We start from the raw sequence: 27572 nt of genomic DNA, 5'->3' as shown, positions 1-27572 counted from the left end.
GGGCGTCGACTTCCTCCCTTTCCCTTGCCAAAGATCTGCTGGCGGGACACTCGCAAGGAATTGCGCAGCACTCGTGGATACCATCCTATATGCAGAGATGATACGCGTGGTAATGCATCTCTGCGCGGACAGTATCTCCTGACAGATAGTCAGACTCCTGTTTGTTCGGAGTGAGGGAGCCCACGCTGGTGCTGCATAAAACAGCTTAGCGTGGGCAACACTCGCTACCAGTCTTCTTTTATTTTCGTTTGGCCCGCCAATGTTAGGCATCAGGCGGGTCAAGTTTGCCGCACATTCAATCGCCTTATTTGACGCCGTAGCTATGTGGTGATGGAAGTTTAACCTTCCATCCAACTCCACACCCAGATATGTTATATACTTCCTCCATTTGACCTCGAAATCGTCTATCACGATTCGCGGAGCATGGTAACCACGTCTGTCTGTGATGAGCAAAGCTTCGGTCTTTTCCAGGGACATTTGAAGGCCTCTGGCCTCCATCCAGCTTTTAGCTCGTCTCAGACATTCGTTCACCAAATCCACAAGATTTGCGTCGTCCGCAAAGCCGATGATTACCGAGCCTTCGGGTAGCCCCATTCGCAAGAATTCATCATAAGATACACTCCATACGAATGGTCCGAGCCTTGAGGGGCCCCACACTGCATCTCTTTTTTGAGAGTACAGGTGTCTCCCTCGTATATGACCCACCTATCGCTAAGATAATTGTCCATTATCCGCAACAGGTATTCCTTTCTTACGCATCGACTCGATGAGATCTTCTCATCTCGCGGAATTAAACTCATTCCGTATGTCGATTGCCACTAATGAGCAGAAGCTCTTCTTTTTCCCCGGTCCCAATTTGTTTTTTCCTTTATTGGCTAGGTCCACTACTTCCTGAATGGCATCAACTGTGGACAGGCCTTTACGGAAACTAAATTGGTAATCGGACAGACGATTTTCTACGGTCAAATGTGCTTGCATTCTCTGCAGAACTATGTCCTCTAGAAGTTTTCCCATCTTATCTAACAGGCATAAAGGCGTGAACGAAGAGACCTAATCCAGAGGTTTATCACATTTCCTTAGGAGGACTAGCCTCTGTCTTTTCCAGTCCTGGAAGAACTCTCCTCTCTCCAGGCAGAGATTAAAGCATTTCAGCAGAATCTGGGGTGAAGCTTCGATTACCATTTTAAGGGTCTCGTTACTTATCCCATCGATTCCAGGTGTCTTGCGTGTTTTTAATCTCTTACCTGCTTTTCGCAGTTCCGTAAGAGTGAAGAGTTCCTCCTCTCTGACCTGACAGGAACTCCAGTCCGTCATAAGCCACGGCTCTGCAGGAGGAAACAGAGCTTTTATTATCTGGCGGACCCAATCGGGATTGTCCAGGCCGGAGGTCTTTTGCCTCGTCACTAATTTCTTAGTAACGATTTTAAAAGCCAGACCCCATGGGTCCTTATCGACTTCTTCGATTAGGTCCTTCCAGCTACGGCTTTGCGACGCGCGGATCTCTTTCTTGAGGTTTCTTTTGGCCTCCTTATATGCGCTTTTAAGCGAAGGATCTCCCTTAGATCGGGTGTATGTCCTTTTAACATGTGTACATTCCTTCCACAAGGAGACCAATTCCTCTGACCACCAGTGCAAGGAGCGTTTCTTTGAAGAGGTACCTTTACGACACAGCATTGACGCGTCGCAAGCGGTGTAAATCATTTTGTTCACCGTTCGTACCTCTGCTTCCAGACTGTTCGGTCTCTTCACCCAGCACAAATCCTCAATGAGGCTTGCCTCTTGAAGAGACCGGACGAACTTCTCCTTGTTGAGTCTCCTAGTATTCCACGAGGGGTATTTTCGACTACGTACTTCCTGTCTGCTACCTCTTCGTGTGTCTCCCACTGAGACTGAGAACTCAATATACTGGTGGTCATTTGCGGTATATTCCTCAGAGACCCGCCAGTCGCTTATGCGGCAGAATAATCTTGTCGATGCGATCGTTAGATCGATAATCGATCCGATCGCATCTCTTCTAAACGTCCATGTCGTTCCCCGGTTTACAACAAGAAAGTTGTTCCTGGAGACCATTTCGCCGATCATTTTTCCTCTTTTATCGAGCCTTGTCTCACCCCACTCTGGCGACTTTGCATTAAAGTCGCCCGTGACGAGGACATCCAGCGTGGATTCTCTAAGGCTCGATTCGAGGTCATCAATCTCGGATTCGAAGTCTGCCAGCGGATCGTTTGGAGAGAAGTAAGATCTATACATACGCAAGCCTGCCACCTCCACCCACACGAACTCGCTGGACGACTCCAGGAATCTGTCAACCCGCAGATGTGGAGTGGGATTACGAATAGCAACAGTGCTATGAAGATTTCGCTACGTAGCGATTTAAAGCTACATTCACTTAAAAGAATTTTTTGTTACTAGGTAACTCAAAAAAATTGTATCAGTTTCACAGATTTAGGTTAGCACAATTGTTTCGCTGGTAAAATTCAAAGATAGAAATTATATTATGAGTACTTTTTAAAGCAGAAAGTATGAAATTAAAAATTATGGATTCAGGTTAAATTTATTCGAATTATCAAAATATTTAATCAAATAATTTTTTGTAAATTATTTTATTGTAAAGTAACAGTTGGCAAACATGAAGTTAGAGAATTGTTTCCAGCTTCGTGTCGTATTGGTTTGCTACGTAGATAAAATCTTTTAGGAAATTGACATGAATTCTATGTCAAAAGTCTTATCCAGTAGGGTTATGTTTATATTCTCTTTGGAATTACGATATTGTAGTTTAAGTTTTGAAGAAACTGTTAACGCTATTTCATTTTAGACATAATTTAGAACAAATTGCACTAAAAAATGTGTAAGTGTTTAACCCCAAATAGCAAAAAGCACTACATAGCGACTAGCACTATTTGTAATCCCACTACTGGGTTGCACACCTGCACAGCCGCTCTTCCTGTCTTATCCTGGTACTAAGGGGCAAGGTCGTTCTTTCTATGCTTCTCACTGCAGAACAAAACGTCCACCCCTTTTTCCATGACAGTTTGCCTCACAAGAGCTTGTGCCTCCCTGCAGGTGTGCAGGTTGACCTGCAGAAACTTTAAGGGTTTGCTCTCCTAAGCCTCTGCAATTCCCGTTCGTAAACCGGACATTAGGTTTTTCCACCGACATGGTCCGTTGCTGTCTTCCCCAAATCTGTGCATGTTAAAAACTTTGGATTCTTGACAGTGCAGGTCTTCACTAGGTGACCTTCCTTGCCGCATCTCCGACAGTTTTTGGTTCTGTCGTGGCCCTTGCAAGCTCGGGTAGCGTGACCGTAACCCAAGCATTTAAGGCACCTTGCTACTTTTAAGTGCTCCGTCAGTTTTTAACTTTAAATTTACCATAAAAATGAAGTTTAAATAGAATTAATTTTTATTAAAAATGTATTTTAAATAATAAAAAAAAAATTTATTACATTTTTATATTTGATTTCATAAATAATCAGCCTAAATATGTACCTGTTTTGCAATTTAGCAAAAAAGTATATACACGGATACTATTCAATGAAAGATCAATGAAATTGGGAATGTATACAAAATACTTAATACATAATGGACAGTTTTTAAATAAACAACTAATAATGATAATTTTTTATTAGCAATGTTTATGAATTGAACTGCTTATTTTGATACAAAATCTTCAATAAATGAAACATAGGTACCCGGCTGCCTCGTCCGGCCATAAAAGGTGTTTTTTTCCTCAGTCCCATAAAGATTAAAAAGTTTTCTTTTAACCCTTTCGTGCCTGAGCTGGGTCTCTCGCATCTAGACAATTTGCTTTTTCATCAACTTCTATTATTTAAGAAATTTTTTTTTCAAAATCGTTATCAAATTGGATAAGCTGAAGCGAAAACGTATACTTAAAAAAAGAAAGAGAATTTTTTTATGTAAAATTATTTCTAATACATTATTTTACAGCTCTCATGTACGTACTTGCCTGAGCTGGGTCCCTCTGATCCAGACAACTTATTTTTTAATGTACTTTAACATATTCGCTTGAAAATCGTTACTCGGAGGTTTTTGGGGTCATTGATTACAAATCTGATGTTACTTTTTCAAAAAGATATATTTTGGATATATTTTTTTAAATTTGACGGTTGTGCTAAAAACTCGTTATTCAGGGGTTTTCAAGGTCACTGATTACGAATTTGATAATAGTAAATTGTATTGATTTTTAATTTTCCTGTCCGCTATATTGGATCCGACATTTTAATTTTGAAAAACTTACATCAGATTTGAAATCAGCGACTCCGAAAATCCCCGATTAACGATTTTCAAGCAAATATAAAGCTTATAACTTTTAAACAAATTATCGGATAGACATAGTTCAAAAATATTTTTAGTCAGCACTGTTCACCCTTCTTCTTCATAGTGTTTCCGGGACTGATAGGAAAGGTTAGAAATGATTCAGGTGTGAAACGCAGAAAAAACGTCAAATGAAAATTTTCGTTCAAATTTTCAAACTCTAGATTTTTTTAATTTTATTGTTTTACAAAATATGCCTTTCGTTATTTTGTAGCCTTATTATCTGTCTTTAAGTTCTGTTAATAGATTTTTAATAAATGTTTAACACTTTTGTGTAGTTTTAATTTTTCTTTGACATACAAGAAAAAAGTTACCGAGGAGGATAGTAACATGTTGCTACTTTTCTCCTCGTAACGATGTAGTACACGTTTTAACTAATGATGGATGCAAATCGTATTTAATTTTAGGAATAAAACTTTTCTATTATGGTGTGTAAAGTAGTCACTGTTTTTACAGATTAATATAACCTAACAATCACAATTGTTTATTTTAAAATTAATAATTAATAAATTAGAATTTAATTAAATGTAAGTATTTATTAAATCTAAACAAAAATGAATGGATACAATGTTTAGTGTGCAAATTATGGGCACATGAAGCTTCTAGTGCCTGTGAAAGAAACTATGTTTGTCATAATTGTTAATTCGTTTTTTAAACTTTATTACTTTAAACCGAGTTGTTTAATGATTTAATGCTTTATTTTTCCAATTTGTTTAAAACAATTAAACAGAGATTTACTTAAGAAACATCTATGATCTAGGTAAGCATAAAATATCTTTAAAAGAATTAGCTAAATTCATAAAATGTTTTAAATATGTGCCAAATAAGTATAAAGTGTGCTTGAACTTTTATGTGTTCATAATATAAAAATTTCTAATTAATAACAGTCTGTAGTCTAAAGAATTTTACATAATTTAATACTGTTACTTTCCTGCTCGGGGCTGAGGAGGAAAGTAACAGATAAAGAGATTGCAAAAAAGTTATACTGTGAGCTGTCAATTTATTCTAATGTTTAATTCGAATGTCTTTAAAAGGTGAATGTCTAAGCTTATTTAATATATTGGACAAATTTATCCGACAAATATTTCTAACGCTAGCACAAAAAACTGACTTTTTTACTTTCCTTCTCGGTCTCCCATATTTAACTATAATTAAAGAATATAAAAAATAAAATGAACTTGCAAAGAATTCAAGAAAAAAATTCTATTTTTTAAAAGTGTCACACTGTTATAACCCCTTAATATGAGTATATGTGTTATATCGTTTTGAATACAAATTATGTTTTTACCTGAATGTACTGTACTTTACAATTTTATACATAAAAAGTTTTCGGTCTGAGGATTTGAACCTTTGATTTTTAATGCAGAAGTTTAGTTCCGTGTTACAGAATTTAAAACAATTGAAAACTTAAAAAGGAATAGATTAGAATTTTCTAACTCAGTACAAGCGAGAATACAAAAAAATGGATGAAAATATAATTCAAAATGATTAATCATCTTTTTCTACAGAAAAGTAAAAATTTAGAATTTTTTGAATCCAATCTGTGTGTGCACTTTATAAGCTACGAAATTACTTGAAGTTGCCAAAAAATGCAATATCTCTGAAAATATTCAAGTTTCTATTATTTTTTTTATTCAATATATATGTTGAAACTATCTAACCCTCGATCTTAACTAAGCTTATTAATTTCAACAGTTTTTAAAAAAATCGGAAGGCCAATTGCAAATCGCTTTTTTCTGACAGTCTCACCCATACTCGTAGAGTGATGTTTAAGTGAATAAAAAAGAAGAAAATCTGATTTACAAATACGATACGAATAAAATAAAATATATTTCTACCAATTAACTTATCGAAACTTAATGAGTACAATAATAATAATAATTATACAATAAAACTAATTCTTCAATAAAGGATTTTTATTTAAAAATATTATCAACCTCTTAATATTTAAAAGTAAAAGACTTACAAATAGTTCTATACATGTTTATACAAATTATAATTTGAAGAAACAAAGTTGTTGTTGCCAACAGTTTTGATATTTTTCTAAATCTAAATAAGTAGTGCTCCTTTTTTGGCTACAGTTAAAAATTCTTCTTTGAACATAAGCATTTGTTGTTGCCAGCATGTGAGTTATTATTATTGTAAGTAGTGCTGCTTTGGTGAAAAAATTAAAAACTCTTTTTAGATAATGCAAAATTGTTGTTGCTAACAAGTATGAAATTGTTTTTCTTGTAAGTAATACTGGTTTACTAGCAAAAGTACGAAAATCTTCCTAGAATAAAAAAATCTGTTTTTGTTAAGGTAGTATACTTCCAGCAGTCAGTCTCAAAAGTAAACTCTAATAGTATGGTATAGTCTACTACAGTTACTATAGCATGCTGCTTAAAATTTTTTTGCCTCACTGTACTGAATACATCGTTAGCCCTATATACAGACACGTACATACACAAGTATACTAAGCAGGTTACGAAGCGTGGCAACGTCGCAATTTTGTAATTTTGTGTATTGTATCTGGTGAACAAGAAACGATTGATATGAAGAAACATTTTTCTTATAAACAACTTCGAGAAAAGGGAAAGTTTGCAAAAGCAAATGTTATCAATCACCGATTAAAAAGTTTGGCTGCAATGAATCTCGCGGAAAGAAAGAAACATGAAGCCGAGGAAGAACATAACCTGGTGTGACCGTCATTTATATTGTTTTAACTTATAATATGAATTATCAATGTAAAGAAAAGATATATCAATTTGTTATATACTACAATAATATTAATTTTACTAAATAAACAACATTTGCAACATTATTGTCCCTTATTTTCCATTTTTTAAATTTTTCGCGCACTTTTCTATTTTTAAAGAGCTTGCATTGAGAGCTATATAAAGCGACGTTGCCACATATATGACTTGCCATTTCACTAACGTTAAAATTATTATTTTTTAAACTTATATATCTCTTAAATGAAACGGTTAATATTGTTAAATCCTTTTCGTTTAAATTCTTTAAATATTTATTTATAATATCTTAGTTTTTCAAATAAATCTATAGAACATTTTAGAAGTTACTGAAAGAAATGTGCCGTTTTTGTGCACTCTTTATAGGTTAACCATGTTAAAGTATCAAACTTTTAACATGTATATCTCGTTTCAGAAACGGTCAATTTTTTTAAAACTTTGAGAATATGTAGATCTCGCTATTAACTGTTAAAATTTTCAATTTCATCGAATTCTATACAAAAGTGCTATCGCGCGTGTACCACCTTAAGAAGTAGGTCTTTCATATTGCAAGTAAAGTAGATTTTATAGCAAAACTATGAAATCCTTCTTAGAGAATGAACGTTTGTTGTGACCAAGAGGTACGATACTTTTATTACGATAAGCAGTGCTACTTTAATCACAAAATACGAAAATTCTTCTTCCAGGATGAATATCTGTTGTAGCTAATAGGTCGAATACTTTTCTGTTCGTACAAAGTTCTGCATTTGTGATAAAATTTAGAAAATTCTTCTTCGCTGATGATCATCTGTTGTTTTTACAGGTATAAAATTTTTCATCTTATTAGTAGTAATAGTTTATTAGCGACAGAAGGAAAATCTTCTTAAAATAAAATAATCTGTTGTTTCCAACAGGTATGAAACATTCCATCTCGTTAATACATCTCCTCTGCTAGCAGAGGAGCAAATCTGCTAGCGACAAAAGAAAAAACTTCTTAAAATAAAATCATCTGTTGTTTCCAACAGGTATGAAACGTTCCATCTCGTTAAAACTGCTACTCTGATAACAGAAAAGCAATTCTGCTGACGACAGAAGAGTATCTTCTTAAAATAAAATCATCTGTTGTTTCCAACAGGTATAAAACATTCCATCTCGTTAACACTGCTACTCTGCTAACAGAGAAGCAATTCTGTTAGTGACAGAAGAAGAACTTCTTAAAATGAAATCATCTGTTGTTTCCAACAGGTATGGAATCTTTTATCAAGGTAATAGTGCTACACTGCTGGCGACAAAACAAAAATCTACTGAAAATAAAATCGCCTGTTGTTTCCAACAGGTATGAAACATTCCATTTCGTTAACACTGCTACTCTGCTAACAGAGAAGCAATTCTGTTAGCGACAGAAGAAAATCTTCGTAAAATAAAATCGTCTGTTATTTCCAACAGGTATGAAACTTTCCATCTTGTTAATAGTGCTAATCTTCTAGCAGAGAAGCAATTCAGCTGGCGACCGACGAAAATCTTCTTAAAATTAAATCATCTGTTGTTTCCAACAGGTATAAAACATTCCATCTCGTTAACACTGCTACTCTGCTAACAGAGAAGCCATTTTGCTAGCGACAAAACAAAAATCTACTGCAAATAAAATCGTCTATTATTTCCAACAGGTATGAAACTTTCCATCTTGTTAATAGTGCTAATCTGCTAGCAGAGAAGCAATTCAGCTGGCGACAGAAGAAGAACTTCTTAAAATGAAATCATCTGTTGTTTCCAACAGGTATGGACTCTTTTATCAAGGTAATAGTGCTACACTGCTAGCGACAAAACAAAAATCTACTGAAAATAAAATCGTCTATTATTTCCAACAGGTATAAAACTTTCTATCTTGTTAATAGTGCTAATCTGCTAGCAGAGAAGCAATTCAGCTGGCGACGGAAGAGTATCTTCTTAAAATAAAATCATCTGTTGTTTCCAACAAGTATGAAACTTTCTATCTCGTTAATAATTACACCCTACTAGCAGAGAAGCAATTCTGCTAGCGACAGAAAAAAATATTTTAAATTAAAATGATATTGTTTCCAACAGATATAGAATTTTTTATCTTGTTAATAGTGCTTTACTGCTAGCGACATAAGAAAAATCTACTGATAATAAAATCGTCTGTTATTTCCAACAGGTATAAAACTTTCCATCTTGTAAATAGTGCAAATTTGCTAGCAGAGAAGCAATTCTGCTGGGGACAGACGAAAATCTTCTTAGAATTAAATCATGTGTTGTTGCCAACAGGTATGAAACATTCCATCTCGTTAACACTGCTACTCTGCAGACAGAGAAGCAATTCTGTTAGCGATAAAAGAATATCTTCTTAAAATAAAATCATCTGTTTTTTCCAACAGGTATAAAACATTCCATCTTGTAAATAGTGCTAATCTGCTATCAGAGAAGCAATTCTACTGATGACAGAAGAATATCTTCTTAAAATAAAATCGTCTGTTGTTTCCAACAGGTATAGAAATTTTTATCTTGTTAATAGTGCTACACTGCTAGCGACAAAAGTAAAATTTACTGAAAATAAAATCGTCTGTTGTTTCCAACAGGTATGAAACATTCCATTTCGTTAACACTGCTTCTCTGCTAAAAGAGAAGCAATTCAGCTGGCGACAGACGAAAATTTTCTTAAAATTAAATCATCTGTTGTTTCCAACAGGTATAAAACGTTCCATCTCGTTAACACTGCTACTCTGATAACAGAGAAGCAATTCTGTTAGCGACAGAAGAAAAACTTCTTAAAATAAAATCATCTGTTGTTTCCAACAGGTATAAAACGTTCCATCTCGTTAACACTGCTACTCTGCTAACAGAGAAGCAATTTTGTTAGCGACAAAACAAAAATCTACTGCAAATAAAATCGTCTATTATTTCCAACAGGTATAAAACTTTCCATCTTGTAAATAGTGCTAATCTGCTAGCAGAGAAGCAATTCAGCTGGCGACAGAAGAATATCTTCTTAAAATAAAATCGTCTGTTGTTTCCAACAGGTATAGAAATTTTTATCTTGTTAATAGTGCTACACTGCTAGCGACAAAAGTAAAATTTACTGAAAATAAAATCGTCTGTTGTTTCCAACAGGTATGAAACATTCCATTTCGTTAACACTGCTTCTCTGCTAAAAGAGAAGCAATTCAGCTGGCGACAGACGAAAATTTTCTTAAAATTAAATCATCTGTTGTTTCCAACAGGTATAAAACGTTCCATCTCGTTAACACTGCTACTCTGATAACAGAGAAGCAATTCTGTTAGCGACAGAAGAAAAACTTCTTAAAATAAAATCATCTGTTGTTTCCAACAGGTATAAAACATTCCATCTCGTTAACACTGCTACTCTGCTAACAGAGAAGCAATTCTGTTAGCGACAAAAAAAAAATCTACTGAAAATAAGATCGTCTATTATTTCCAACAGGTATAAAACTTTCCATCTTGTAAATAGTGCTAATCTGCTAGCAGAGAAGCAATTCAGCTGGCGACAGAAGAATATCTTCTTAAAATAAAATCGTCTGTTGCTTCCAACAGGTATAGAAATTTTTATCTTGTTAATAGTGCTACACTGCTAGCGACAAAAGTAAAATTTACTGAAAATAAAATCGTCTGTTGTTTCCAACAGGTATGAAACATTCCATTTCGTTAACACTGCTTCTCTGCTAAAAGAGAAGCAATTCAGCTGGCGACAGACGAAAATTTTCTTAAAATTAAATCATCTGTTGTTTCCAACAGGTATAAAACGTTCCATCTCGTTAACACTGCTACTCTGATAACAGAGAAGCAATTCTGTTAGCGACAGAAGAAAAACTTCTTAAAATAAAATCATCTGTTGTTTCCAACAGGTATAAAACGTTCCATCTCGTTAACACTGCTACTCTGCTAACAGAGAAGCAATTTTGTTAGCGACAAAACAAAAATCTACTGCAAATAAAATCGTCTATTATTTCCAACAGGTATAAAACTTTCCATCTTGTAAATAGTGCTAATCTGCTAGCAGAGAAGCAATTCAGCTGGCGACAGAAGAGTATCTTCTTAAAATAAAATCATCTGTTGTTTCCAACAGGTATAAAACATTTCATCTCGTTAACACTGCTACTCTGCTAACAGAGAAGTAATTCTGCTAGCGACAAAACAAAAATCTACTGAAAATAAGATCGTCTATTATTTCCAACAGGTATAAAACTTTCTATCTTGTTAATAGTGCTAATCTGCTAGCAGAGAAGCAATTCAGCTGGCGACAGAAGAGTATCTTCTTAAAATAAAATCATCTGTTGTTTCCAACAAGTATGAAACTTTCTATCTCGTTAATAATTACACCCTACTAGCAGAGAAGCAATTCTGCTAGCGACAGAAAAAAATATTTTAAATTAAAATGATATTGTTTCCAACAGATATAGAATTTTTTATCTTGTTAATAGTGCTTTACTGCTAGCGACATAAGAAAAATCTACTGATAATAAAATCGTCTGTTATTTCCAACAGGTATGAAACTTTCCATCTTGTAAATAGTGCTAATCTGCTAGCAGAGAAGCAATTCAGCTGGCGACAGAAGAGTATCTTCTTAAAATAAAATCATCTGTTGTTTCCAACAGGTATAAAACATTCCATCTCGTTAACACTGCTACTCTGCTAACAGAGAAGCAATTTTGTTAGCGACAAAACAAAAATCTACTGCAAATTAAATCATCTGTTGTTTCCAACAGGTATAAAACTTTCCATCTTGTTAATAGTGCTAATCTGATAGCAGAGAAGCAATTCAGCTGGCGACAGAAGAGTATCTTCTTAAAATAAAATCATCTGTTGTTTCCAACAGGTATAAAACATTCCATCTCGTTAACACTGCTACTCTGCTAACAGAGAAGCAATTCTGTTAGCGACAAAAAAAAATCTACTGAAAATAAGATCGTCTATTATTTCCAACAGGTATAAAACTTTCCATCTTGTAAATAGTGCTAATCTGATAGCAGAGAAGCAATTCAGCTGGCGACAGAAGAGTATCTTCTTAAAATAAAATCATCTGTTGTTTCCAACAGGTATGGACTCTTTTATCAAGGTAATAGTGCTACACTGCTAGCGACAAAAAAAAATCTACTGAAAATAAGATCGTCTATTATTTCCAACAGGTATAAAACTTTCCATCTTGTAAATAGTGCTAATCTGCTAGCAGAGAAGCAAGTCAGCTGGCGACAGAAGAGTATCTTCTTAAAATAAAATCATCTGTTGTTTCCAACAGGTATAAAACATTCCATCTCGTTAACACTGCTACTCTGCTAACAGAGAAGCAATTCTGTTAGCGACAAAAAAAAATCTACTGAAAATAAGATCGTCTATTATTTCCAACAGGTATAAAACTTTCCATCTTGTAAATAGTGCTAATCTGCTAGCAGAGAAGCAATTCAGCTGGCGACAGAAGAGTATCTTCTTAAAATAAAATCATCTGTTGTTTCCAACAGGTATAAAACATTCCATCTCGTTAACACTGCTACTCTGCTAACAGAGAAGCAATTCTGTTAGCGACAAAAAAAAAATCTACTGAAAATAAGATCGTCTATTATTTCCAACAGGTATAAAACTTTCCATCTTGTAAATAGTGCTAATCTGCTAGCAGAGAAGCAATTCAGCTGGCGACAGAAGAGTATCTTCTTAAAATAAAATCATCTGTTGTTTCCAACAGGTATGGACTCTTTTATCAAGGTAATAGTGCTACACTGCTAGCGACAAAAAAAAATCTACTGAAAATAAGATCGTCTATTATTTCCAACAGGTATAAAACTTTCCATCTTGTAAATAGTGCTAATCTGCTAGCAGAGAAGCAATTCAGCTGGCGACAGAAGAGTATCTTCTTAAAATAAAATCATCTGTTGTTTCCAACAGGTATAAAACATTCCATCTCGTTAACACTGCTACTCTGCTAACAGAGAAGCAATTTTGTTAGCGACAAAACAAAAATCTACTGCAAATAAAATCATCTGTTGTTTCCAACAGGTATAAAACTTTCCATCTTGTTAATAGTGCTAATCTGATAGCAGAGAAGCAATTCAGCTGGCGACAGAAGAGTATCTTCTTAAAATAAAATCATCTGTTGTTTCCAACAGGTATAAAACATTCCATCTCGTTAACACTGCTACTCTGCTAACAGAGAAGCAATTCTGTTAGCGACAAAAAAAAATCTACTGAAAATAAGATCGTCTATTATTTCCAACAGGTATAAAACTTTCCATCTTGTAAATAGTGCTAATCTGCTAGCAGAGAAGCAATTCAGCTGGCGACAGAAGAGTATCTTCTTAAAATAAAATCATCTGTTGTTTCCAACAGGTATAAAACATTCCATCTCGTTAACACTGCTACTCTGCTAACAGAGAAGCAATTTTGTTAGCGACAAAACAAAAATCTACTGCAAATAAAATCATCTGTTGTTTCCAACAGGTATAAAACTTTCCATCTTGTTAATAGTGCTAATCTGATAGCAGAGAAGCAATTCAGCTGGCGACAGAAGAGTATCTTCTTAAAATAAAATCATCTGTTGTTTCCAACAGGTATAAAACATTCCATCTCGTTAACACTGCTACTCTGCTAACAGAGAAGCAATTCTGTTAGCGACAAAAAAAAATCTACTGAAAATAAGATCGTCTATTATTTCCAACAGGTATAAAACTTTCCATCTTGTAAATAGTGCTAATCTGCTAGCAGAGAAGCAATTCAGCTGGCGACAGAAGAGTATCTTCTTAAAATAAAATCATCTGTTGTTTCCAACAGGTATAAAACATTCCATCTCGTTAACACTGCTACTCTGCTAACAGAGAAGCAATTTTGTTAGCGACAAAACAAAAATCTACTGCAAATAAAATCATCTGTTGTTTCCAACAGGTATAAAACTTTCCATCTTGTTAATAGTGCTAATCTGATAGCAGAGAAGCAATTCAGCTGGCGACAGAAGAGTATCTTCTTAAAATAAAATCATCTGTTGTTTCCAACAGGTATAAAACATTCCATCTCGTTAACACTGCTACTCTGCTAACAGAGAAGCAATTCTGTTAGCGACAAAAAAAAATCTACTGAAAATAAGATCGTCTATTATTTCCAACAGGTATAAAACTTTCCATCTTGTAAATAGTGCTAATCTGCTAGCAGAGAAGCAATTCAGCTGGCGACAGAAGAGTATCTTCTTAAAATAAAATCATCTGTTGTTTCCAACAGGTATAAAACATTCCATCTCGTTAACACTGCTACTCTGCTAACAGAGAAGCAATTTTGTTAGCGACAAAACAAAAATCTACTGCAAATAAAATCATCTGTTGTTTCCAACAGATATAAAACTTTCCATCTTGTTAATAGTGCTAATCTGATAGCAGAGAAGCAATTCAGCTGGCGACAGAAGAGTATCTTCTTAAAATAAAATCATCTGTTGTTTCCAACAGGTATAAAACATTCCATCTCGTTAACACTGCTACTCTGCTAACAGAGAAGCAATTCTGTTAGCGACAGAAGAAAATCTTCGTAAAATAAAATCGTCTATTATTTCCAACAGGTATGAAACTTTCCATCTTGTTAATAGTGCTAATCTGCTAGCAGAGAAGCAATTCAGCTGGCGACAGAAGAAAATCTTCTTAAAATTAAATCATCTGTTGTTTCCAACAGGTATAAAACATTCCATCTCGTTAACACTGCTAACTGCTAAAAGAGAAGTAATTCTGTTAGCGACAGAAGAAAATCTTCATAAAATAAATCGTCTGTTGTTTTCAACAGGTATAAAACATTCCATCTCGTTAACACTGCTACTCTGCCAAAAGAGAAGCAATTCTGTTAGCGACAGAAGAAAAACTTCTTAAAATAAAATCATCTGTTGTTTCCAACAGGTATGGACTCTTTTATCAAGGTAATAGTGCTACACTGCTGGTGACACAAGAAAAATCTACTGAAAATAAAATCGTCTATTATTTCCAACAGGTATGAAACTTTCCATCTTGTTAATAGTGCTAATCTTCTAGCAGAGAAGCAATTCAGCTGGCGACAGACGAAAATCTTCTTAAAATAAAATCATCTGTTGTTTCCAACAAGTATGGAATTTTTTATCTTGTTAATACTGCTACTCTGCTAACAGAGGAGCAATTCTGCTAGCGACAATAGAAAAATCGTCTTAATATAAAATCACCTGTTGTTTCCAACAGGTATAGATTTTTTTATCTTGTTAATAGTTCTACTCTGCTAGTAACGTGATTTTCAAGAGACACCCCGAGGCGAAATTCGAATCCTCTTTAGCTTCCCTTAGAACCTAAATAGGTCCTCTTTTGGATCTTGTAGACTCCCCTAGACCCTCCTTTGAATCCAAACGTGGAATAAACAGAAATTTGCGATTGGTTGAGGAAGCTAAAGAGGGTCTAGTTCGATTTAAAAAGTATAAAAAATACAAAAAAAATACTCTTTTAACCCTTCAGCAGTCGCGCTATTTTTTGTTTCTCACTCGCACTGCAACAGCGCCCTATATGTTGAGTAGTGTTGCGTGAGACTTTTTCTCACGGCGCGATCGTTGACGGGTTAATTAATTTGATTAAAGCAAAATTAATTTCTTTTTCACACAATTTTTTTAATTACCATTTAAAACTGAAATCAACATTTTTAGACCCTACTTTGAATCGAGACGTGAAAGAAAGGGAAATTTGCTACTAGTTGAGGAAGCTAAATAGGGTTTGTTTAACCCTACTTTACTCCTTGTAAAGCGGGCCTTAAATTTCGCCTCGGGACATGAAGAGCATATGATTTACATGTATAGCATAGCCTTTAATTAATATGTTTTAAGCCTCACATCTTCTTCGTCTCTAAATTGAGTCCGACGACACGATGCTATACTCATATTCTGATTGGTGCAGTCCGGACAAATTTTTAAGTATACTACTGCTAAAAGGTGGGATTCCTCGGTAGTATCATTAAATGCTCATTAAGTGTCAATAAATAGGGTCTCTTGTATATCTAATATTCGACTAATTTATAAAGACTTAGGGTGCTTTATACCCCCAGTATTTTGGTTAAGCAATCAACTGGATTGAATTGTCAAGGTTGTATAACTAAATTTGCATGGCTCTGACAAATATTACATTTTCACCGTGAAAATTGAATTTTGTTATAACCAATTAAATTCAGTGATTTTCCGTGAAAATTCAATCCAGCCGATTGCTTGACCAGAATACTATAGTTATAAAAGCACCTTTAAAGGGACTTTCTAGTTTAGAATTCCAAAAAAGTCGATTTTTTTGCTTGAAAATGTTACTTAGTTTCAGAAAATTACTGTCCCAAAACGTTTTTTAAAAAATATGTAAAGAAAAGTTGTTATCATAGATTGTTTGATAGCCTTAGTTTAAAGTATTATGTTTTGGAAACTTTAAACACGTTTTTCTCGAAAACACATTTCTCAAACTGGTGCATAGCTTTTCTCCATATTTACCGAACCGATTTTAAAAAGTTCAAAATCATTCGATTCTTTATTTAAAAAACCAGAGACACTGGTGAATCAGTTAAATACACTGATTTATCAGTAAAAATTCACTATGTAACCAGTTATAAGTATACCACTTATTCAAATCAGTGAAAATACACTGGCGAATCAGTGAAAATTCTATTAATTCAGATGAAGATAGATACCCCTCCCCTACCTCCCCCATAGCGGGCACACGAATTTATATGGAAGGCTGAAAATTGGTATTTTTTTACGAAAAATTACTATGTACCCCCCCCCTAGCAGTACACTTATGTATTTTAAAGTGAAAATTATAGGAAAAATATAGCGAACTTGATTCGGATCGATTTACATAGCGTTGTCAAGGAAAAATAAAAATTTCGAAAAAAGTGTTTAATCCCCCTAACGCACACAATATTCAACCCAGACAGTTTATATTTATTTTACAAATGTATTTTTATGTGAAAATTACAGGAAGAAAAAGGGAATCACGATTGGAGTTGATGATTCATTTTATCAAATTTTTAAAGAGAAATGATAATTTTAGAAAAAAATGTGTATTTGAGAAAAACGAGTTTAAAGTTTCCAAAACATAAAATAGTACAGAACCCTCTATTTCAGTGCGAGTTTTTAGGTTTATTGTCTAGAATAAACCTTTATGAAGAGATTCCCGTTTGAATTTGAATTTATATATTAATGGTTGTCCGGATTTAAGTGCATCAAAAAAGTACCTTTTAGAATACGCCACCTACAGCTACAGTTAATAGTTGATCCCTGCATGATCCCTATGATGAAATCGCGACGATTCTCGTCGATAGGACGGACGGACCGTTCAATGAATGATTATAATTCTTGGATTGATCGTTGTGCAAAGTCCTTATTTTTTTATTACTTTATAATGAATAATACGTTTCGAATGCAAAATTTTAATTTTAAATCCAAATAATATTTCTGCATAACTACATCTGAGTAAAAAATTAAGTTAACACTGTAAACAAATTTCAGTATTTTAAAACATTTTTTCGATTGTAACTTATTAACTCAATTTTTTAACTTTATTATTAAACTAATTAAAGAACATAAGAATGTCTTAAAACAATTAAATTCTTTTAAAAAATTGAATATTAATCAATTCACCTTTATTTTTTCTAGGTGAGTGGCGTCGAACTCCCGACACTTTTAAAGAATCTTTTTTGTGAGTTTGAAGAATTTTTATTTTAAAGATTAATTGAATTTGTTGTCTTCAAATGATTTTGCACATAAGGTGATCGAGAACGATATGATGTGGTTTTATGAAAATGTTTTGAGTCTCTTCGTGAATGGTGTGATGACCGGGACAAATGTTGTGGGCTGGCTGAATGATTTGGATGAATATGAGAATTTGTTCTAGTCTTGAAATGGGGTGATCGAGGACGATGAGATGTTGTTTTATGAAAATGTTTGGAGTCTCTTCGTGAATGGCAAGGTGACCGTGATAAATCTTGTGTGTTAGATGAATGATTTGGATAGTTATGCGAATTTGTTTTAGTCTTCAAATTAGGTGATCGAGAATGATGAGATGTTGTTTTATTAAAATTTGAATGTTGTTTGGAATTTCTTGGTGAGTGGTGAGATGACCGAGACTTTTGTGGGTTTGAAACATTATTTGAAAGAGTAGTTGAATTTGTTGTCTTAAAATAATTTTGAAAATAGGGAGATCGAGAACGATGAGCTGTTGTTTCATGAAAATGTTTTGAGTTTCTTCTTGAGTGGTGTCGTGACCGGGAAAAATCTTGTGGGATAGATGAATGATTTGGATGATTATACGAATTTGTTCTTATCTTGAAATGAGGTGATCGAGAACGATGAGATGTTGTTTCATGAAAATGTTTTGAATCTTTTCGTGATTGGCGAGGTGACCGTGACAAATTTTGTGTATTTGATGTATGGTTTGGATAATTATGCAAATTTGTTCTAGTCTTGAAATGATTTGGTAAATGAGCTGATCGTGAATGATGAGAAGTAGATTTATGAAAATTTAAATGTCGTTTTGAATCTTTTGGCGAGCCGTGAGATGACCGGAATGAACTTTTAGATTTAGATGAAGTTCTTGAAGGATTACGTAACTGTTTTTTTGAATTTAGAAGCGAATTTTCATTTGAATGAAGGCAGTCAGAAATGCATGTAGAGCAAAACAAACACTTTGAATAGTTACGCTCATCATTAAAATTCTTTAAAAGTTTGAAAAGTTGTGAACGCATAGTTCTTCTGTCTTTTGAATTTTCAGGTTTGAAATTAATCTCTAAATCCTTAGATGAATTTGGAGGTGAAGAGGACAGTTCTGTTGTTTTTTTTGTTGCTGCTGATGTTGCATTTGGATTGTTTGTGTCTAAATCCTTAGATGAATTTGGGGGTGAAGAGGACAGTTCTGTTGTTTTTTTTGTTGCTGCTGATGTTGCATTTGGATTGTTTGTGTCTAAATCCTTAGATGAATTTGGGGGTGATGAGGACAGTTCTGTTGTTTTTCTTGATGCCGTTGATGGTGCATTTGGATTGTTTGCAGATTGGAATAAAAGTGATAAAGGTAGAGATGATGATTGATTTAACGTAGGCGTTGGAATTTCAATGACAATTGGTTCCTTAATTTTTGACTTAATTAATTCTTCGATTTTTTGAATTTCTGAGGCACGAGTCTCTACAATAATTTAAATTAAATCATTTTTAACAAAAAACAGTATAAATGGTTTATGGTCAATTTGCAATATGCCAATTTGTTTAACTATAAAAGAGTATATTAACTGATTGGCAAATTACACAGCAAAACAAATTTGGGTCAACTTTTGGACCCGGGAAAGTAAGAACATTTCTTAACGAACTTTTTTTACGTTGAATTCGAATCTGTCGTTAGATTTTCTCTAACACGTCAAATTTCAAAATGTCCAATAAAATATGTCGGGAAAAATTAAAACTTAATAGCATTTGCTTGAAACTCGGAAGTTCTTGAGGTCGCTGATTACGAATATGAAGTCAGATTTTTAATATTAAAAATGGCGGACGAAAGAAGGATTCACACACACATACATACATTCGGACAATTGATCAGGATCTCATATAACATGTTTCCATATGGAAAAAAAAACTTATTGTTTTCACCATTTATAAAAGTTGTTATTGTTACTAGGGGGTCTTTGGGGTCTCTGATTTCAAATACGAAGTCAGATATTAGAAATTCAAATGGCGGCTCCAATATGTCATTCTGTTTGATTTATATTTTTTGTCCGCCATATTGAATCTGTCATGTTGAATTTTTAAAATTTAACTTGAAACCCGCCATTTAAAATTTTAAAAATCTGATTTCAACTTTGTAATCATAAAAAATATGTTAACCGACATGTTATTATGATATACATAGTTGATTGAGAAAAAAATATTTGTTCTTTTGGTTAAAAAATGTAAACAAATGTCAACATATTTAAACTGCGACAAAAATTTTGACAAAAGAATTTATGAATATAAATAAATCAAAACTATTTACTGCCTTTGTTTATATACTTATGTATTTGACGCGTTGTGAAGAAAAGGATCCCTATTGTAAATTCCCGTATGAGATCCCGTATAAGATCATATGAGTTTTCTCATATGAGATACTACATGAGATCTTACGAGAATCCTATATGGAAAGTCATGAGAAAAATCTCATGAGTGTCCATATAGAATTCTATATGAGATCTCACATAGGAACCCACATGGGAATATGTAGTAGTTATTTAAAAAAAAATATGAGACATATTTTAGGTTTTAAACATAAAATAATTTTGCTTTATATAAAATGAACTCAAAATTTTGTCCGATTTTGCGTACCTCTTACCGTTTTTGAGATATTCACAAATTTTATTATTCAAATTCCTATCTCATATGGGATCCTATATGGACACTGATGATTTTCTCCTTACGAGATGTCCTTATAGGATTTCGTATAGAATCTCATATAAGAAACCATAAGCGATCTTATATAGGATCTCATATGGGAATTAACAGTAAGGATTTAAGAGTCAATAAATTTCATATTATGTTTACAATTTTACTATTACGCAATTAAGAAAAAGAGTTATATTAATGTAAAACTGACTCAAACATAACCTTAAAGTGATTTGTCTCTTAGGCCCCTTTCTTCGCGATGCGTCAAATGTATATTATTTTGTGATATTGTAAACTTTATGGAAGATCATAATTTATGCTCAACAAACTTTAAATAATATTTGGCAATGATATAATTTTATATAATTAAAAGTATTTGTAATATAAATTTAATTACCATTTCTTAGATCAACGTTTATTTCTTTGTTAGATTTATTACTGCTAGGCATATTTATATTATTTTCAACATAATCTTGGTCTTGAGAGGCTGTAATAAATGAAATTATTTATGATTAAAATAGAGCTTCAATATTTTTGATTTAATTCTGATTTTATTTTTTTACTCTTGGAAAAGTAGATTCATAATTTTTATTAATATTTTTTAAGCCGTTCACAAGTTGTGAATCGTTAATATTTTTAAATATTTGATGTTTTGAATGATCTTAACTTCTTTTAAAATGTTGGTGTCAATTTTAATTTTTTCTATGAAAATTATATGTTTCTAATTGAATTTCTTAATACTGTTATGACAACCATAATTTCCAAAGTTTGTCCAACTTTAAAATTAATAGTTGGCCCAACTTAATCTGCCGATGGTTGAGCAAACTATACAAATGATAACGGTTCACCGTCCATTGATGAGGATGGTTGGTCCGACAACTCATCATAAAGTCCGACAAACTTTAAATAGGTAGTAGTATCAACATTAAGAAAATTAAAAAATCTAATTATTTATACAATTATCACATTATTTATTATCGGAGACTTCACATATACTTCTACCTATTATAATTAACTGCTATTGTCTACATACATTTTCGAAAATATCTAGTGCTCGCTAGGATAAGACCCCCTAACCTAACGCTCTACAGCCAAACACGCTGCCCATTACGCTACGTTGACATGGGAATATAAATACAAAATCGAGTTGATAAGTTGTGACTGAAAAAAATAATAATTTTGAAGCAGAACAAAATAAAAATAATAATTTACCCACATAATATTAATAAGTATTATCAAAAACAATAATTTGTGAACTTTTAAACTTTTTTTTATCTTTAGTTTTGTCAACCGTCGAGGCAATCATGGCAAAAGAATTTGACCAGCCAATAATTTTAAGTCGTTTAAATTTAGTTTTTGTAAGTTTTTCCAACCAAAAATTATATATATATATATATATACCCAGATAACACATGTACTAGTACGGTAGTAGCCCGAGGCGAAATTTAAATCCTCTTTAGCTTCCCTTAGAACCTAAACAGGCCCTCTTTTAGATCTTGTAGACTCCCCTAGACCCTCCTTTGAATCCAAACGTGGAAGAAAGGGAAATTTGCGACTGGTTGAGGAAGCTAAAGAGGGTCTGTTTAACCCTACTTTACTCCTTGTAAAGTAGACCTTAAATTTCGCCTCGGGAGTATAATACTAGTACAGCGTACTAGGCGTACTGGTACTGTACCAGCCATGTACCTTCGCACGGTACCAGGTACTGTACTAGTACGGCGTACCGGTATGCAATATCGGTAGAATACGAGTACGACGTACTGAAAACTTTTGTGACTTAGTATAACGTACTGTTATTGTACTGGTACAATACTAGTATGATGTACAATATAAAATATTATATTATTATATTAATAAAGATTTTAAAAAAATAAAAATTAGGTGCTTTAATTATTATTATAATAAAATTATTGATTTTCATAATTGTTTTAAGTAAAAAGCAGTAAAAATCAAAACCTTTTTACAGAAATGTGTAAATAAATTTACTTGATTTTTTAATAAAAAAAATTTTTATTTTGAAAAAATTGGCACTTGACCCCTTTTGTCATTCAAGGCTTCAATAATAATTATTACATTATGTAGTTCATGTGACTTAATGTTTCGTAATGTATAACTTAATGTCGCCTACTGTATAATTTGAAATCCATTATTTTTTATCACAGTTATAAGGATTTAAGAATAACAGTTTGTTAATATCATATTCTAATGTTAAATACATTTTTTTAATATGCGCATCAACCAATCAAAAGGGTATAAAAAAACTATACAAACTAATACCAACAAAATTTTTTTATTTAATTAGTCACAGAAAAAAAATTGTTAAAATATACGCTACTCTTTGGTACTAGTGATTTACCTAGGTGATCTTCAAGAAAAAAAAGTTTGACTGAAATGTTTTTCTAGATATAGATAATGTTATAGGTCAGTATAGAATAGAAACAACAGTATAAACTAATTTTTTCTGCACTGTATCAGTACTTTTCATTTTGTTAATTTGCACTAAAGAAATAAATTTTTAGTATTCAAGTGATACACAAAAGTAATCTATAACTCGATATTGCATTCATATCTTCTTATGTTTATTCATTACATAAAACTATTTGGTATAACACTCAAATCTTTAAAATATAATAAAAATTTTATTACCATCTAATACGAGCTTAAAACTTCCGTCATTATCTGATTGTGAGTTTTGAGAATCTATAATATTACAAAAATCATTTGAATAAAGAGAAAACACACATTAGTTATATAACTTATTTAATCTCATTGTGAGGTTAAATTAGTTATATAACTAGAGTTTTATCAAAACCTTATTTTATTTATCTTTTCTGTCATATATATAATAAAAAATTAATTACCACTTAAGTCTTGATTTATATTTTTCGAAATTTCTGAGTCTCCAGGTGCTGTAAAGAAGTAATGTAAATTATTTTCAACTATGAAAAGTAGTATTTTCATTATTTAATAGGTAGTAGTAGTTCGTCGCATATGTACCCAACAACAAGGGTGGAATTGAATGGAATTTAAAATTTTATTTCCTTTTAATTCGGAAAATTTCCTCTTTTCATCAATTCTATTTAGGGGAGACCGGGGCTATTTGGCGCAGGGGTTGCTTGGCGCACTTGAGTTTATTCAAAAGTGTTAAGTTAAATTAATTTTTCTCTTCATTCAACCCTGTTGAAAATTCCTATGTGAGAACACATATGGGATCCCATCCAGGATTTCTTGTGAGTTCTTATGTGGGTTCCCATACAGGTTCACACATAAGATCCTGTATGAAAAGGTTCCTGGGATGAACTTGCGTGAGATCAAGCGCACGATCTTATGTCTCTGTAAAAGCAATAACACAGGATCCCATGAGGTTTCCTGTGTAGGTTCCTATATGAACAACACGATAAATAGGAACACACATGGGATCTTATCCGAGATCTTGTATGAGTTCTTACATAGGTTCTCACATATAAGAAGATTAATAGCAGCTTAATAAGATTTTATAGAATGCTTTTATATATATGCTATTAATCTTCTTATATGTGAGAACCTATGTAAGAACTCATACAAGATCTCGGATAAGATCCCATGTGTGTTCCTATTTATCGTGTTGTTCATATAGGAACCTACACAGGAAACCTCATGGGATCCTGTGTTATTGCTTTTACAGAGACATAAGATCGTGCGCTTGATCTCACGCAAGTTCATCCCAGGAACCTTTTCATACAGGATCTTATGTGTGAACCTGTACGGGAACCCACATAAGAACTCACAAGAGATCCTGGATGGGATCCCATATGTGTTCTCACATAGGAATTTTCAACAGGGAAGTTAAAGTATTTAATGCACTTGATATTTGGCACTCCAAAGTAATTTTTTAACCTCTTAATTTTTTTGTGATATCTCTTTAAAAAATGAATTGTAGAAGAGCACAAATATTAAGTTTTGAGCTCTATACATTTGTTATTAAGAAACAAAAAAAATTTCGATTTATATTAACAGTTTTTTTTTTAAATTAATAAATATCTCAAAAGTACATTTGGGGTTAGGTGGCGCGGTTATTTGAAAATTTTGTTAAATATTAATAAAATGATTAAATGAAGTTGATTATATGAAATTTATACATTAATAGGCACCAATTACAATCCTTCTCAAAAAATTTAATCAAATAATGGGTTTTTAAATATTCACAACGTAATTATCAAAAAACATATAGGTATATTTTTTGATCACTTTACGACTTCATAGAAAATGCTTTTAATTTAAATGAACCCGTGTGAAAAATGCCACGATCTTGCCCCCAAGACTTCGGGGCCCCCGGCGGGGGCGCATGAGGGCTGATCCATATGGCGAATCCATGAGGGCCAACGTAGGGGCCCCGCATGGATTACCCACATGATCGTTTAGCAAAATTTTCTAAGTCCAAAAGTTAAATATTTTTTTATCAACAAAAAATTAATGTTTACAATGATTTAGAACAACAAAAAACGCGTTTTTAATAAAAATATATTTAAACTTTAAAAAAAAAACACTCTCACATATGGCAAGAGACATGAGGGCCAACGTAGGGCCCGTATAGATCGCCCACATGATCGAATAGCAAAATTTTCTAAATTCAAAAGTCAAATATTTTTTTATCACCAAAAAATTAATGTTTACAATGATTCAGAACAACGAAAAAAACGTTTTTAATAAAAATATATTTTCACTTTTTTTGAAAATTTACCTGGGATGATTCATGATAATAATCATAAAGCATATAATTAATTATATTTTATAAATTGCATTTGATTGGAAAATATAATTTAATATCTTAACTTTAACTAAATGAGTTGGTAAAGCGTTAGACTCATAATCCGTAGGTCGTAGGTTCGATTCCCCCCATGCGTTAGATTTATTTATTTCTGAGGTTTGCGTTTAATTATTAATTCTATGTATGAATTAGTTGAAAAATGAAAATATCCGACCATAACATATTTTTTAATTTTTTAATTAATTAATTTATTATTACTTTTAATTATATCCGACAGTTAATTAAAAAAATTAATTAATTCAATTTGAGTAAGAATTTAATTTAAAATGGAAGAATTAGTAAATAAATAGGTTATTATTCATAATTTAAGATTATTTATTTTTAATTAACTATTATTAATAATATTGTTGATTAATAAACATTAAGGCAAACGTGAGGGCCCATGAGCATGTCATCTCATGACATGAGGGCGATCCATAAGGCCTCCACTGGGGGCCCACATCACTTTTCCACACGGGAAATATAATGAAAATATAAAAATTGTATTACCATCTAAAACGAGTTTAAAACTTCCGCCATTGTCTGATTGTGAGTTTTGAACATCTGTAATGTTATAAAAATCATTTGAATAAAGAGAAAACACACATTATTTATATAACAAGAATTTTATCAAAATCTTACTTTCAGTATTATTTATCTTTTCTGTCATATATAGGGGAGGATGGGGCAAGGATAGTTAAGGGGCAAGGATAGTTAGTGGCTCTAATTCAGAAACGGCTCGTCAAAAAAACGGGTCATTTATCATGTACACTCGTCTTAACACCAAAAGATGACAGTAAAAATTTGAGCTTGCGGGGACACTATTTGTAGAAGCTACGTGCCCATTTGTGTTACATCTCAGTTTTGCTAAAATATTTTCACCTTATTTTTATTATTCAATCTTATTTTTGCGGATATAATTTATTAAATATATTTGGTTGCGTAAATGTTTTCTGGTGTAAAATTTTGTGCTGAAAACGAATATCATATTCGTTTTTTAAAAAAAAATTTTTTTGTACTAAAAATTTGTGATAATTCGAAAAAAGCCTTGAAACAATGGAAAATCAAATTTCATGATTTTTTGTATCATTCTTAGTAAAAACAAATTTTCAACTATCTTTGCCCCACTAGTGGGGCAAGGATAGTTAAAATTTTTTTTTTACTTTTCCAATATTATCTCGAAGGCATTGCAATCTACAAGAAAACAATGTATAGCAAAATTGTAGCTAAATAAACAGGCTTTCCAACGATACTATTCTTTTTCCGATGCCAGTTTAAATTTCACGGCTAGATCCAAAAATATCTTACCTAACTATCCTTGCCCCATCCTCCCCTATATATATAATATAAATTTAATTACCACTTATTTGATTATTGTTTTCCTCATCGTATGAGTTTTCACTAATTCTAGATATATTTATAAAATTTTCATCATATTCTGAATTTTCATATTCTTGGTCTTGAGAGTCTGTAATAAATGAGAACATATTTAATTAAAAAAAATTTTTTAAATTTTTTATTTGTCTCGAATTTCTTATTTTTTTTAACTGTTAGAAAAAAAGCTTCATAAATTTTCCACATTTTTTATATAGTCGTTTAACAGTTATGAATTGTTAAATTTTTAAATATTTTTATGTTTTGAATGTTTATAATTTCTCTTCAAATGCAACTATCAAATTTAATCTTTCATATTAACATTTTGTTTTTAAAATTATTTTGAATAAAGAGAAAGAAAACATTTAAGTATAAAATTGAGATTTGACAACTAGAGTTTTTACAAAATCCCATTTTTGGTTATTTTAATTTTCCCTGTTATATATATGTATAATGCGATATAAATTACCATTTAAGTGTTCATTTAGAACTTTTGGTGTTTCTGTGTCTTGAGGTGCTGTAAAGAAATAATGAAAATTATTTTCAACTACAACAATGCATATTAGGTACTTATTATTCGTGAATTTGGTCATCTTATTTTCATTATTCAGGTAGAAGCCGTGTTTCACACAGGTACCAGACAAGAAAGGTGGAATTGAATGGAATTCAAAATTTTATTTCCTTCTAATTCGGAAAATTTCCTCTATATCAATTCCACTTAAAAAACAGAAAGCCATAAAATTCAATTCCATTTAATTCTATGGAAAAAAAATTTTAAAAAGAAGTCAAAAGATTTTTTATCCCTACAAGCCTGAAGGTGACAAATTATTCTCGTGAACTTTTATAGTATATGTGACCGGGTCTGAGAAAACGGTGCTATCGACCAAAATCAACTTTTCGAAAAAAACGCGTTTAAAGTTTTACTACTAATTAAAACAGATTTCTTCAAACATTTTATATTTCAAAGAACCTAGATAAAT

General features: G+C 32.5%; 1 protein-coding gene across 9 annotated transcripts in view; it reads right to left on the bottom strand.

The window, feature by feature from the left end:
* Positions 1 to 17702: 17702 nt before the first annotated feature.
* The window catches only part of LOC127279131 (putative uncharacterized protein DDB_G0282133), a 41383-nt gene continuing 31513 nt past the window's right edge, over positions 17703 to 27572 (bottom strand). For 7 of the 9 annotated variants that reach the window (XM_051301283.1, XM_051301285.1, XM_051301289.1 and 4 more), the window contains 7 exons: positions 27062 to 27109; positions 26579 to 26686; positions 25729 to 25782; positions 23294 to 23341; positions 23079 to 23132; positions 20830 to 20919; positions 17703 to 19209 (listed from right to left, as the gene is read on the bottom strand). In XM_051301283.1, the coding sequence (XP_051157240.1) occupies positions 17753 to 19209; positions 20830 to 20919; positions 23079 to 23132; positions 23294 to 23341; positions 25729 to 25782; positions 26579 to 26686; positions 27062 to 27109 (1859 nt within the window). In that variant the 3' untranslated portion in view covers positions 17703 to 17752. The remainder of the gene's footprint in view (positions 19210 to 20829; positions 20920 to 23078; positions 23133 to 23293; positions 23342 to 25728; positions 25783 to 26578; positions 26687 to 27061; positions 27110 to 27572) is intronic. The other 2 variants (XM_051301286.1, XM_051301290.1) reach the window with 2 other exon arrangements.

The sequence above is a fragment of the Leptopilina boulardi genome, unplaced genomic scaffold (genome assembly GCF_019393585.1).
Source record: "Leptopilina boulardi isolate dan_hultmark-lab unplaced genomic scaffold, ZJU_Lbou_2.1 LbouV2_214, whole genome shotgun sequence".
Taxonomy (NCBI): domain Eukaryota; kingdom Metazoa; phylum Arthropoda; class Insecta; order Hymenoptera; family Figitidae; genus Leptopilina; species Leptopilina boulardi.
Note: the sequence above shows the minus strand (reverse complement) of the source record. Positions and strands in the feature narration are given on the sequence as shown.